This window comes from Thamnophis elegans, chromosome 10, assembly GCF_009769535.1.
Source record: "Thamnophis elegans isolate rThaEle1 chromosome 10, rThaEle1.pri, whole genome shotgun sequence".
NCBI lineage: Eukaryota > Metazoa > Chordata > Lepidosauria > Squamata > Colubridae > Thamnophis > Thamnophis elegans.
In genome coordinates this window covers 65,720,608-65,734,336 of record NC_045550.1, presented here as the reverse complement: position 1 = coordinate 65,734,336, position 13,729 = coordinate 65,720,608, and the positions used below count along the sequence as shown (strand labels likewise).

Below are 13,729 nucleotides of genomic sequence, written 5' to 3'. Positions count from 1 at the left end.
GTCACCCTTGGACCTTGTCATCATTATTAAACGACCCAGTTCCTGCAACTGTTCTTCATATGTTTTAGCCTCCAGTCCCCTAATCATCTTTGTTCTTCTTCTCTGCACTCTTTCTGGAGTCTCAACATCTTGTTTGTAACATGGTGACCAAAACTGGATGCAGGATTCCAAATTACATGACATTTTAACACATACCATTGTAACTAATAGTACTATAAATAACAATGGATAGTCCCGTTGACCCTTGGAGGGGTCAATATCAGGGGTGGGCTCAGAGGTTGTTTCCTACTGGTTCAGACCAGTTCGGCCGAACTGATAGTGGTTTGCCAGCCTGGGTCGCCGGAACCGGCAGCAACCCAGCCTGCCATGCCTCTGAACTAGTTCCTCGTTCAGCGCAGCATGTCCCCCCCCCCAATTTTTAATGTTCTGCACAGACCTATTTATGGGCAACTGCGCATGCACACTAAGTGCCCCTCTGGTGCGTTGACGAGCAAAGAGAGCGTGCACATGCAAGATTGCGCGCATACCGAATCAGCAGTAATGCCGGCAGCAACCCACCCCTGGGTGGGCTGCTACGGGTTCGCATGGGATCTGCCCAGTTTAGCGAACCCGCAAATCCTACCCCTGGCTGGCCCCGCCCACCCCACCCCCGACTAGGCTACACCCACCATGGCCAAGCCCACCCAGTCACCAGGCAGAGAACCCATTGCTAAACTTTTTGATCAATATTGACTTCTTTGGGGAGCTATCCCCTGTGAGCACTCTATGCATCCAATAGGGAGGAAGTTTTGATTCCCAAGTAGGAAGAAAACATCCGAAGAATGTGAAGAGGGAATGAGCAAAATATAAGCACAATACCCAAAAAATGTAAGCATGAGTATGTTTAAGTGAGGAGTAGTAATATTTAGTTCTCCCGCCTATGTTTTTTAATGGAGTTTGTAAAAAAAAAATCTAGCCTCGTAAGAGATATCTGACCTTTATGTTACAATGGGTATATTTTCAAAATCTGCAGATTTGTTCTCAAATATTCTTGTTTGATTCCCATTTTAGCTCCATATCTTTATAAGAGTTAGTCCTATGGTGAGGTTGACATGTGAAATATTGGTTATGTCAACTCTAACTCTAAAACGCTGTAAAGAAAGCCTGTAAAACTCCCCCTTCAGACAAACCTTATATGTCATGGTTTCAAGCCCGGCATTACTTCAGACAATAACTCTCCAGGTTTTTGTTTTCGCAATATTGAAATCAATGTAAATGGGCAAGTATGTGATTGCAACAATAAAACTCTTCTAGTGAAATTAACTTAAAAAGCTTTCCTTCCTCCCTCCCTCCCTCTTTCTTTCTTTCTTTCTTTCTTTCCCGCCTCCCTCCCTCTTTCTTTCCTTTCTTTCCTTCCTTCCATCCTTCTTTCCTTCCTTCATTTCCTTCCTTCTTCCTTTTTTCTTCCTTCCTTATTTCCTTCCTTCCTTCCTTTCTCCCACCCTGGGAAAGCAACTTCTGAAAAGGCCTTGAAATATGTCTTATCTCCTAACAATCATTTATCAGTTTCGCAGGACAAATGGGATTGGGATACGGTAGTCAGCAGTATGACCTTTTTCTTCTGCTTCAGCTCCACAGGTTGTTTTGGCTCTGCCAGTCTGAAGAGTGACCCGTCTTTTCATACGCCTCCCAATGACCCTGACATCTTCAGAGGTGATGTTTACAATCCCTTCCCCTACGAATTCAGCTTTGAGATGTTGGTTAATGGACCGTGTTTGCTGGCAGGTAGGATATGGCTTCTGTTCTCTCTGGTCTGGTTTTTGGAATACATCCCCAAAGAGATTAGGAAAGTGATTAGAATCACCCTTAAGGGCAGAGCTCTTCAAACTTGGCAACTTTAAGACTTGTGGACTTCAACTCCCAGAACTCTAGCTGGAGAATTGGATAGCCATTTGTCTGAAATGGTATAGGGTTTCCTGCCTAGGCAGGAGATTGAACTAGAAGACCTCCAAAGTCCCTTCCAACTCTGTTATTCTATTGTATTCTATTTAGAACCCTATTTCTAAATAGGAAATAAGCCCTAATGCATCTTTTGGAGCAAAAATTAGTATAAGACCCGGTTTTATTTTGGGGAAAACACGGGGTAATAGCAATATTACATGGGTAAATACCTGTAGGTATAAGACAGTGGGAATTTGGCAAAAGGGGGTGACATGACCCCAGGACATTGCAACCATCATAAATACGAGTCTTATGCCAACTGTCCAAATTTTGATCACATGACCATGGCGACAATGGTCATAAGAGTGCAAAACGGTTATTATAATTTTTTTCCAGTGCTGTTGTCACTAAATGAAAGGTTGTAAGTCAAGGAGTACCAGTATCTTGTGGAAGATACATGGAGTAGCTCACAGAAAATGGGACAGAAGAGAGGAGATTACTTTTTCATAAGTAGGATTTTTTTTAAAAAAAAAAAACCTTCACTTCTGAGTCTGAATAATCTCATGAAAGGATGATATATGCAGGAGAGAAAGAAACAAGGGAAGAGAGGACGTGAAAGCCACTTCTGGGAGTTCGGAACATATATTTCAGATCTAGAAAGAAGTAATCCCATTAGGAATTGGCTTGAGTCCCAGGTTTTTGAAAGATGCTGCCTTTGTGATCTCACCGTGCTTCAATTTAATCAAAACGTACTGTACTTCTAGACTAAGGAACGCTTCTTTGTGGATTGGACATAAAATGTAAAAAAAAAAAACCTGTGATGTTTGCTTGAGAATTTATTCCATGCCATGAAAACACTGTAAATTAGCTGGCTCATATATTACCATATATTACTTACAAATCAGCACTTGTGAATTTGTGCGAATCAAATGTTTACTCATGGAGTAAACAAAGAGTGACTATTTTCCACCTGAGAGTTGAAAGGGCATGATGGATCAGCAGTTAAAGATGCTGAGCTTGTCAGCTGGAGAGCTGACAGCCTGAGGTTTGAAACCCCGAGCACTGTGCAATGGGCTGAGCTCCCTCATGCAAATGTGAGTAGAGTAAATTAATAATAGGTACCACTTTGGTGGGAAAGTAACAGCGGTCCATACGCCTTTGGCGTAGAGTCATGCTGGCCATATGGACACAGAAAATATTTTTGGGCAATGCTGGCTTCCTCGGCCAAGAAACAGAGATGAACACGGTGATCTAGAATCGGACACAACTGGATAGGGAAACCTTGACCTTTTTAGTTTTCAAATACATGATGTCTCAGCAAGTTAATGTTAATCCCTTTCTTTTTCTCTTCCTTCATTCCTGCAGGACTAGAAAGCCCATCTCATGCTCTTCGAGCTGATGCTAATCCATACGCCAGTTCAGCATCAACGATATGCATTACTTTGGCAGATAAGCACAGTTACGACAAGAACCTGGAAATCATCTTGCATCCTTCTGGTAAGAGATCCCTCAAAGCCAGGGTGTTGTGGCCTGCCAGCAGCCAGAGGAGCTGGCAGCAGATTCGGACAGTGAGGAGATTGGGGAGGAACATGGGCCAGTCCTGGAGTCTGGGGAAGGCTCTTTTGAGGGCTCTGTGTCAGAGGCAGAAATGTGGCTGCCCGACAGTTATCAGCTGCTTTCGGAATCAGACATCAGTGAGGCAGACGAACAGCTGGAGCCTGTTTCCAGTGTGCGCATGCACAGAGTTGCAAGACAAAGGGAACAGCTAAGGAGCAAGTGCCGATTTGGGAGTAAGGCCACAGGTGGACTATGAATGGCCCCTCCCAGAGGAAATAAAAGAGGAGTGAAAGAGGAGTGGAGTTTGCAGGAGATAATTTGTTCACTTAATTGGTTCGTGACTCTCTGAGACTCCTTGCTAAGTTTTGAAGATATCGGAACTGTCAGCTCTGCCACAAACAGGCAGAGATTGGGGTGGGGGTGGGGGGGTGGATGCTCAAGTGTGCTCCTGTGTCAAAAAACCTTCCCTTATCATTCTCCTGTGTAAAGATTGGGCCCTTTTTTCTCCGGCAGGCGTGAGTCCAGTTGCTAAATTCTCCCCTCTATTAAAGAGGATCCTGGGCACTACATCAATAGACAAATGAGGAAGGGAGCTGCTGGCACAGGGGAAAGACAAGCAGCAAGGAAATAAGAAAAAGCAGCTTTTTTCACTCAAGATGGCTGCTCTGTTGCCCTTTTCTCCATTTCAGCACCACTCCATGGAGCCTGCGCCACCCACCATCGCCCAGGTCCTCGCTTCCCCAAGCATTTCTTTGCCTATCTAATTTCCTCTCCATAGCATTTTTCCATCGTGTTTCTTGCCGTTTTGGACAGGAAAACAAAGTTTGTGGGACTAAAAAAAAACCTTCAATCAATCAATTCCAACTTTGCGAGATCTTTCTCCCCCCACAAGTTGTAATTGATTGAAGTTTTTTTTAGTCCCACAAACTTTGTTTCCCTGCACACAATGGCAAGAAACACGATGGAGCTGGAAATCAGGTAGGCAAAGAAATGCTTGGGAGAAGCGAGGACCTGGGCGATGGTGGGTGGGGCAACCTTGATGGCGTGGCACTGAAATGGAGAAAAGAGCAACAGAGCAGCCACCTTGAGTGAAAGAAGCCTCTTCTTTCCTTGCTGCTTGTCTTTCCCCCATGCCAGCAGCTCTCTCCTCATTTCCCTTTGGATTCCGATCAGGCAGGATCCTTTTTAGTAGCAGGGGGGAGGTGGGAACAGAGCAGCCAGCACGAGCGAAAAAAGCCTCACGGATATAGGGTCTCTTTCTTGAGCAGGGGGTTTGACTAGAAGACCACCAACGTCCCTTCCAACTCGATTATTCAGATACTTCTGAATCACTCTGACTGTTGTGTATCTTCCTCGCTTTTTCCTTAAAGAACCTCATCACCCTCACCTAATCATTGAAGATGGGGCCATGACTTACAGTGAATATGAGGCACACACAAGGAACCGCTGGGATTATGCACGGATTGCCAAAAAAGACACTGATGGAGAGAGACAGGTAAGAAAGGTCTTTTTTGTCCAGATCATGTACATTTGGTACAGATTTGAATGATCAGGACATACCAGCAGTCCCTTAGATCAGGAGCCCCCAACCTGTGGGCCACAACCCACAAGTGGCCTATGAGAAGTTTGCAACGGGGCTGTGGAAATAGCCGGGGAGCTCATGGGTGTGTGCACACGTATCTTCACTTGCATGAGCAACATGTGTACACGTGTGCTCCATCTGTGTGAGCAGCAGGCGTGCATGCACACTGCTCACACAAATAGAGCTGCCGGCTGCTTGCGCAAACCATCCACTCCCCCGCCTCCCCCACTTCCCTGTCCTCAAAGCCAGAAATGTTGGAGAACTCTGCCTTAGATGCACCTATGTTAAGATAACAGATTAACAGAGTTGGAAGGGACCTTATAGGTCATCTAGTCCAACCCCCTGCTCAGTCAGTAGGCCCTACATCATTTCTGACAAATGACAGTCCAATCTCTTCTTGAAAGTCTCAAGTGATGAAGCTGCCACAGCTTCCAAAGGCAAGTTGTTCTATTAATACAATACAATAGTAGAGTTGGAAGGGACCTTGGAGGTCTTCTAGTCCAACCCCCTGCCTAGGCAGGAAACCCTATACTGTTTCAGGCAAATGCTATCCAAATCTTCTTAAAGACTTCCAGTGTTGGGGCATTCACAACTTCTGGAGGCAATTTCTGTTCCACTGATTAATTGTTCTAACTGTCAGGAAATTTCTCCTCAGTTCTAAGTTCTATGCTGTCTTCATCTGTGTCCTTAGTCGAGCTGATTTATTTCTGCCATTTATTTCAACCACAGAATATCTGCCTCCAAATGAGAAGCAATATTTCCATTTGTGCTAACAAAAGTCCGCAGAGTTTGTGGGTAACCAGAGGTGGTATTCAGCAGGTTCTCACCACTTCTGGAGAACCATTAGCGGAAATTTTGAGTAGTTTGGAGAACTGGTAAACGCCAACTCTGACTGGCCCCGCCCAGGCATGAAATCCTCTTGCCTTACGAGAGAGGAGGGGTGAGGGGAGGGAGGAAGGAGGGAGGGAGGGAGAGAGAGAGAGAGAGAGCACAGTTCTCTGAAGATGGGCTCCAGCAGTATCCCTATGTCACGTGATCAAAATTCTGATGCTTGACGACTGGCAGGCATTAATGACAGTTGTGGTATCCTGGGGTCATGTGATCACTTTTTGCAACTTTCTGACGAGCAAAGTCAATGGAGAAGCCAGATTCATTTAACAAACCATATTCCTAACTTAATAACCGCAGCGATTCACTTAACAACAGTGTCAAGAAACGTCATTAAAAATGGGACATAACAACAAAACGACCTCAACATATGACAAATCTTGTAGTCGTAAGTTGAGGACTATCTGTATTCAGGTGAAGGGCTAAGATGCTTTTTTTTCCCCGCTAGGCTTTTGAGACGTTTCAATACTACTGCAGAGTACATAGTGTTCACATTATGGATTGCTTGTTAACCACTGATTCTCAGACTGCGTTTCTATGGCTGCAGATATTTTTAATATCGATTACATTTTGCAATTTTAATATCTCTCTTGGCATAATCTAAAAATACTGCAGATAACAAATGGTTCCTTGCGATTAAAAACTCCTTTCCCCCGTATCCAGTCTAACTTTTTCTCTAGCATGTTATATGAAAAGGTTTTCCCTTCAGAATGATGACAGGTAGTCCTCAACTTATGGCTGAGCCACACATTTCTTTTGCTAAGCAATGCAGTTGTTATTATGCTACACAAACATTTTACATATTTTTTGCCACGGATGTTAAGCGAAACCACTACGTTGTTAAGGGAATCATGCAATCGTTAAGCGAATCCTGGCACCCCCTCTGACTTCGTTTGTCAGAAGTGGTCTGGATAGGTTACACATGGCGATCGCATGACCCCAGGATAGTGCACCTGTGATAAATACATGCCAGTTATCCAGTGCCCAAAGTTTGATCATGTGTGCACGGCGATACTGTAATGGTCATAAGTGTGAAAACCGGTCAGAAGTCACTTTTTTCAGTGCTGCAGTCGCTTCGACTAAGTCACTAAACGAATGGTTGTAAGAGTTACCACCAGAACTAAACACCAACATTTCTGTTGTGAAGTGAGACATTTGTTAAGGGAGTTTTACCCCACTTTATGACCTTTCTTGCCACCGTTGTTAAGTGAATGACTGCAATTGTTAAGCGAGTAACCCAGTTGTAAAGCGAATCCGTCTTCCCCATTTTGACTTTCCTTGTCAGAAGGTCCTAAAAGGGGATCACGTGACCATGGGACACACACAACAACCGTCATAAATATGAACCAGTCACCAAGCATCTGACTTTTCATCACATGACCATGGAGAATGCTGCAAAGATTGTAACGCTGGAAAACCATCATAAGTCACCTTTTTCAGTGCCGTTGTAACTTTGAACGATTACTAAACAAACTGCTGTAAGTCGAGGACTACCTGTACTTGGATCCATCTAGGGCAGGGGTGTCGAACTCAATTTCATTGAGGGTCGCATCAGGGTTATGTTTGACCTCGGGGGACCAGGATGGGCATGGCCAGCTTGATGTCACTCATGTCGGGGTTGCCTGTGGCAGCCCAAATGCTCTGCCAGCAAAACCTGAGCTCCAATTTGGCTGCAACAGCCTCCTGCGGCCCTCCCGAGCTCCATTTTTGCTGGCAGGGGCACTCTAGGCTGGTTCTTCGCTGTTTCCAGGGTGGCCCCACAGGCCAGATCTAAGCACCCTATGGGCTGGATCCGGTCCCCAGGCCTTGAGTTTGACACCTCTGATCTAGGGATAAATCTTTCAATGTGTTGTGGCCCTCCAGTGGCCAGCGAAGCTAGTGGCAGACTCAGACAGTGAGGAGGTTGGGGAGGAACATGGGCCAGTCCTGGAGTCTGGGGAAGGCTTGGACGAGGGCTCGGTGTTGGAGTCAGAGTGGGGGCCAGGGCTGTATGCCAGTTATCAGCTGCCTTCGGAGTCAGAGAGCAGAAGAACAGCTGGAGCCTGTTCCCAGTGTGCGCATGCGCAGAGTTGCCAGACGAAGGGAACAGCTAAAGAACAGGGGTCGACTTGGGAGTAAGGCCACAGGTGGACGATGAATGACCCCTCCCATAGGGAATAAAAGAGGAGCAGAAGGGGAGGGGAGTTTGCAGAGACAATGAGTTCAATTCATTAGGGTGAATATCTGTTCCTGACTTCTTGCCAAGTCATTGCTGCTACAGAGTGGAGTTGGAAGATATCGGTCTGGTACCTCTCCAAATCTGTATTTGTGAAATCCCATTAAAGACTGTTTGCCAGGAATTTGTTGGAGAGGAATTCCCTTTAACCTACATAAAGAAGTTTTATTGGGACGAGGAGTCAGCTTTATGATCTTGGGAAACCTAGGTCAGAACACGATGCCCGTTACCCATGATACATAAATGATGGAGCCTCTATTTTAAAATAAATACAACTCCCTAATGTAGAAGATAAAAAAAAGGAAAGGTGTTTACTTAAAACTTCTGAGAAGTAAATGGAATCATCCTCGGTTAGATGGACTTTCCCTCCTGCAACCAAGAGATTTGGATCCTTCCGAATTGCCGAGAGCTTTAAAGCATGTCCATGTTACCAAAACAAAGTCTCAGATTTTAAGGCCTCCTTTGCAGATTTTCTTCTTTTTCTTCCTCCTAGGTTGCCTTTGTCCAGAAGAGATTCCACAAAGACATTTTCTACAATCCTGTCCTGATGCTGAATTTCTGCCCCAAGATAAGCAGCGTTTCTACTGACATTCAGACGGTGACCAGGGAAATCTTCTTCCTCGTTGACCAGACAGGAAGCGCAAGTGGCTCCAGCATTGATGGGATCAAGGTAAATGGAATCTTACATTAGTGACACGTGGGAACCTGCCTTTTAGGAAGAGTCAGACCGTTGGATAAAGACACCCTTGAGTTGAGTTGAGTTCAACTCAGTGTCACGATTGTATCCATGTAGCCGTCTTAGCAGCTTCGCAGAAGTGATTTCCCATTGCCTTCGTTCTGTTCATTTCCGAAGTTCCGTTGGGCCCGTTTTTCACCATCCACAGGCTTCAGAAGGCTTTCCGGCCCTCCGGAAGGCTGAACATCAGCTGGCATAGGGCAATGTCTCACATGCCCTCAGATATGGCTCCACCTGCCATAGGTTCACCATCACGGCCCAAAACCAATTCAGACAAATAGTTGTCCAAACTCTTCTTAAAAACCTCCAGTGTTGGAGGAAACGTCTGAAGGCGCACTATGTTCCACTGATTGCTCTGACTGTCAGGAAATTTCTCCTTAGTTCTAGGTTGCTTCTCTACTTGAAAGTGTATTGGCATCAGGAAGATCTAGGTCTCCCCTCAGCTAGAAATCTCCAAGTGGCTTTGGATTGGTTCAGGGGTTGGCAACCTTAAACACTCAAAGTGTCACAAAGGTCCTAACCAGAAGCTCCCCCCCCCCCCAATTCAATTCTGGAGCCGACCAGAAGCCCGGTTCCCCCACCCCCATAGAGTCTCTTCCTAGCACAGCATCCTTTTTCCTCTAACCTTTCCTAACGGAAAGGCCTATCAATTGTGAAGCCGACTGGCGACAGGGAGCTGCAGCAGAGGGATGAAAAAGCCACATGCGGCTCCAGAGCCATGATTTGCTGGCCCCTGGACTAGTTGCTTCCTTTCAGCCCAGCTTCCTTCAAATACATGTCAGGGTGGGGATAAAGAGGGCAATGGAGGCCACCTTGATCTCCTGAAGGAAGGAGAAGAAATACATCTGCATGGTAACTTTGACTTTTTCTCCCTCTTCCTGTGCAGGATGCTCTGGTAGTGGCCATAAAGAGCCTTCCTTCCAGTAGCTTGTTGAACGTGGCAGGCTTTGGCCTCAGCATCAGGCCTGCCTTCAAGACGAGCAAGCCTTGTAATAGTGTGAGTACCCACTCCAAGACCTGTTTACCAGCCTTTGCGGAATGTGAATGAGAGGAATTCACAATCATTTAACAAAAGGGGTTTTGTCGGGACCAGGAATCTGCTTCGTGCTTTTTGGGGAAGCCTAGGTCAGAACACCCACAAAACTGAAGCTCCCAATTCCAACCACTAACTTTTAGATTATACCATCAATAAAGCTGAATATTCATTGTGCTATCATCTTCAATTATCATACACCTTGAACCGCCATGCCCTCAGAGACCACGGATGCCACAATGAAGAAGAGCAGTCACTGTCTTCAAAAAAATTATCTGCCCAACTTTATTGCAAAAAAAAAGGGGGGGGGGAATGTCTCTGTAAACTGCTTATTATCTCCACAGGACATCCTTAGGCTGGCCTGCGAATATATTCAGAAGCTACGGGCTGACGTGAGCAGGACCAGCCTCCTTGCTGCTCTGAATTGGAGTTTGGGACAGCCTCTCCACCGTGGATATCCGCGGCAGCTCTTTATCCTGATGGATTCCAGCATACAAAACCCAGGCAAGGTTATTGAGCTAGTCAGGAGACAAGCAAGCACTGTCAGGTACGAAGTTCTTTCAACCGGCTTCAAACTTTGGGCTTTTCTGTTCCCAGGTTACAAATTTATCTTCTCAGATGCCTGGCCCTAGAAACATCTTGAGGAAGATAAATTTCCATATTAGAATTCTTTATTGGCCAAAGTGTGACACAAGGAATTTGTCTTTGGTGCATATGCTCTCAATGTACATAAAGAAAAATCAAATAAAATACATTCACCAAGAATCATAAGATACAACACTTAGTGATAGGTTTCTAATAAGCAATCAAATTATATTAGGAAACAAATAGAACAATATACATTTTAAAGATACAAACAACATGGTTATAGTCCTAAGTGGGAAGAGATAGGTACTAGGAAGGAAGAGAAGAATAATAGTTATACAGTCTTAGCAAATAATATGATAATGGTGAGGGAATTATTTGTTTAGCAGAAGGATGGCATTCAGGGAAAACTGTCCTTATGTCTAGTTGTTCTGGTGTGCAGTGCCCTATAGCGTCGTTTTGAGGGTAGGAGTTGAAACAATTTATGTGCAGGATGTGAGGGGGTCTGTAATTATTTTCACAGGACTCTTTTTGACTAGTGCAGTATACAGGTCTTCGATGGAAGGCAGATTGGTAGCAATTGTTTTTTTCTGCATTTCTAATTATCCGTTGAAGTCTGTGTCTGTCTTGTTTGATTGTGAGCTTTAAAAGTCAACAGATACCTGTCACAAACAACTCACCTGGAGTTCAAAATAAACCCCGCTGAAAACTTGTAAAACCAATTTGGCAGACAACTGAAGGGAGGAATCTCCCTCCAAACATGGGCACAGTGGAGTCTACTTTCAAACCAGGAAAGGGATCCCAAGAGCATCTTCCAAATGATGTGGAATTTGCCACTGTTGTCCATTGCATAATACAGCTGACCCAAACGATAGAATCTGCATCATTTGTGTGATGACACACAGGTAGGGGACTGGAGGCTAAAGCATATGGGGGGAAAAAATTGCAGGAATTGAGTATGTCTAGTTTAAGAAAAAGAAGGATTAGGGGTGACATGATATCAATCTTCCAATATTTGAGAGGCTGCCATGAAGAAGAGGGAGTCAAGCTATTCTCCAAAGCACCAGAAGGCAGGACAAAGAAGCAAGAAGACAGAGGTTGTGAATGCTCCAACACTGGAAGTTTTTAAGAAAATGTTGAATAACCATTTGTCCTGAAGTGGTGTAGGGCCTTAGGCAGGACACCCTCCTGCCTAAGGAGGGTGTTGGACTAGAAGACCTCCAAGGTCCCTCCCAAATCTGTTATTCTATTCTATTCAATGGATGGAAACTAATCAAGGAGGGAAGCAACCTAGAATCAAGGAGAAATTTCCTGACCGTTAGAACAATTAACCAGTGGAAAAACCTGCCCCCAGAAGTTGTGATCCATCGCTAGAGGTTGTTAAGAAGAGATTGGACAACCATTTGTCTTAAATGGTGTAGGGTCTGCTTCTGGACAGAGGGTTGGACTAGAAGACCTCGAATGTCACTTCCAACTGTTATTCCTGTTACAATGTGGATGCAGCTGATGTCATTTGCAACCCCCTTCAGTAATTCATGCCTGGAAACAGTTGGAATTAAGTCACAGCTTCAACTCTGATATGTGGGTGATAAGGGTAGATGTCACATTTGGCAGCAACAAAGATGTGGGCATGACTAAACCAGGGCATACCGCCGGCACAATTTAGAATGAGATGAATTTTTTTAAAACCCAGCAGTTTGTCTCTGAAGTCCAGCCTTTACTTCTTACAGGTGTTTCACATTTGGCCTGGGCTCTGCTGTCTGCCATCAGCTCCTCAGGAGATTGGCCAAAGTTAGCAGAGGCCAGGCAGAATTCCTCAGCCCAGGGGAAAGGTTGCAGCCTAAGGTAGGGCTCTTATTCCTTGGATAATGCTTTTTTATTTTGATCATGTGGTTTTGATCCAGTCCCCAGGTTTGGGTGGTGGGTAGTTAACCCCCAGTCATCAGGTCATGCCCATCATAGAGCACCAAGCTGATGAATTATGCATCACCTATGAGAAACCTTATCTTCGGTATAGTGCCAGCATCTCATTGTATTGCTGGGACCCACAGAGATCATTTTCCAAAACATCTTTGCAGGGGTGAAATGCTACCAGTTTGCGCTGTTTCGCCCGAAGTGATAGTTTAAAAATGCTTTACATTTGTTTTTTAAAAAGTTCCGACAATTGCATGGCACACCTGATTGTCACACAGCTGATCGTTGGAACTTTAAAAAAATGTTTAAGCAATTTTTTTTAAACTACCGGTTCAGGAGAACGGGTAGCATTTTTTATTGCTTTCCTGCTTTCTAGCGAATCTAAATCACGCAGCACAGCTGTTCCCCCTCCTCACTATTCTATTTACCTTTGCAGACTCAGAAAAGGCTTCTTAGTGCCTGCGGTGCACCTGTGCGCAAAGCGCACATTTGGCACGCATGCGTGCATGAAGTGAACCAGTAGCAGACTTTACAACATTTCACTCCTGATCTTTTGGCATATGAGGGTGGAAAGGGCTGTGAAGTAAGAATATCAGAAGAAATGTTCCCAACAACTCAACTCGACTCAAATCAAGCTTATTACAGTCAAAGACCAGAGACCAGAACAAATAAAAACACTCAAGAATATCCAGTTAAACATTCTAGAATAAAATAATAAATAACAGATAAAATCTACGTTAAAATCACAATTTGACATCCAATCTGTCAGTCACACATGATCTAACTGTACTTTAATAATACATATACTCTTTCAATGCACTTCCTATATGGATATTCAAAGAAAAAGGGATGAGTTAGGTATCCTGGCCATTCCAACACTGCTTATCTCCAGTGGCTACTTATTAAGTAGAAGGATAAGGTCCAACAGCCGTGGGTTGGGATAGGAGGAAGAATACAGTAAGATAGGCATGTTAAATGTCTATGGAAATTCTCGATCATCCAGGTCATGGTTGTCCCAAAGGTGCTTTTCCAAAAGACAACTGGATTTTGGGGTTTTTTTTCCCTTGAAAACATATAGCTTATCGTCCAAGAAGCATCTTCAGTTCTGAAGAAGATTCTTGGATGAGAAGCCAAATGTTTCCAAGGACAAAACTGTCAGAGTTTGTTGTAGAAATCGGATCCAGAAAGCACACACAGATAACTGATGCAGCTGGATTCATTAACTTCTTTATATATATAATAACACATGAATAAATGTACAATGCCAACATCAGATTCTTCCAAGGTGGTAGAGAGGAG

At 44.5% G+C, this 13,729-nt stretch overlaps 1 protein-coding gene across 1 annotated transcript in view; it reads left to right on the top strand.

The window, feature by feature from the left end:
* Positions 1–13,729, top strand: part of VWA5B2 (von Willebrand factor A domain containing 5B2) — a 53,486-nt gene that overhangs the window by 16,515 nt on the left and 23,242 nt on the right. Inside the window, 7 exon segments of the mRNA XM_032224910.1 lie at positions 1,610–1,764; positions 3,286–3,417; positions 4,848–4,972; positions 8,656–8,832; positions 9,785–9,895; positions 10,276–10,478; positions 12,247–12,361. Of these exon segments, the coding sequence (XP_032080801.1) occupies positions 1,610–1,764; positions 3,286–3,417; positions 4,848–4,972; positions 8,656–8,832; positions 9,785–9,895; positions 10,276–10,478; positions 12,247–12,361 (1,018 nt within the window).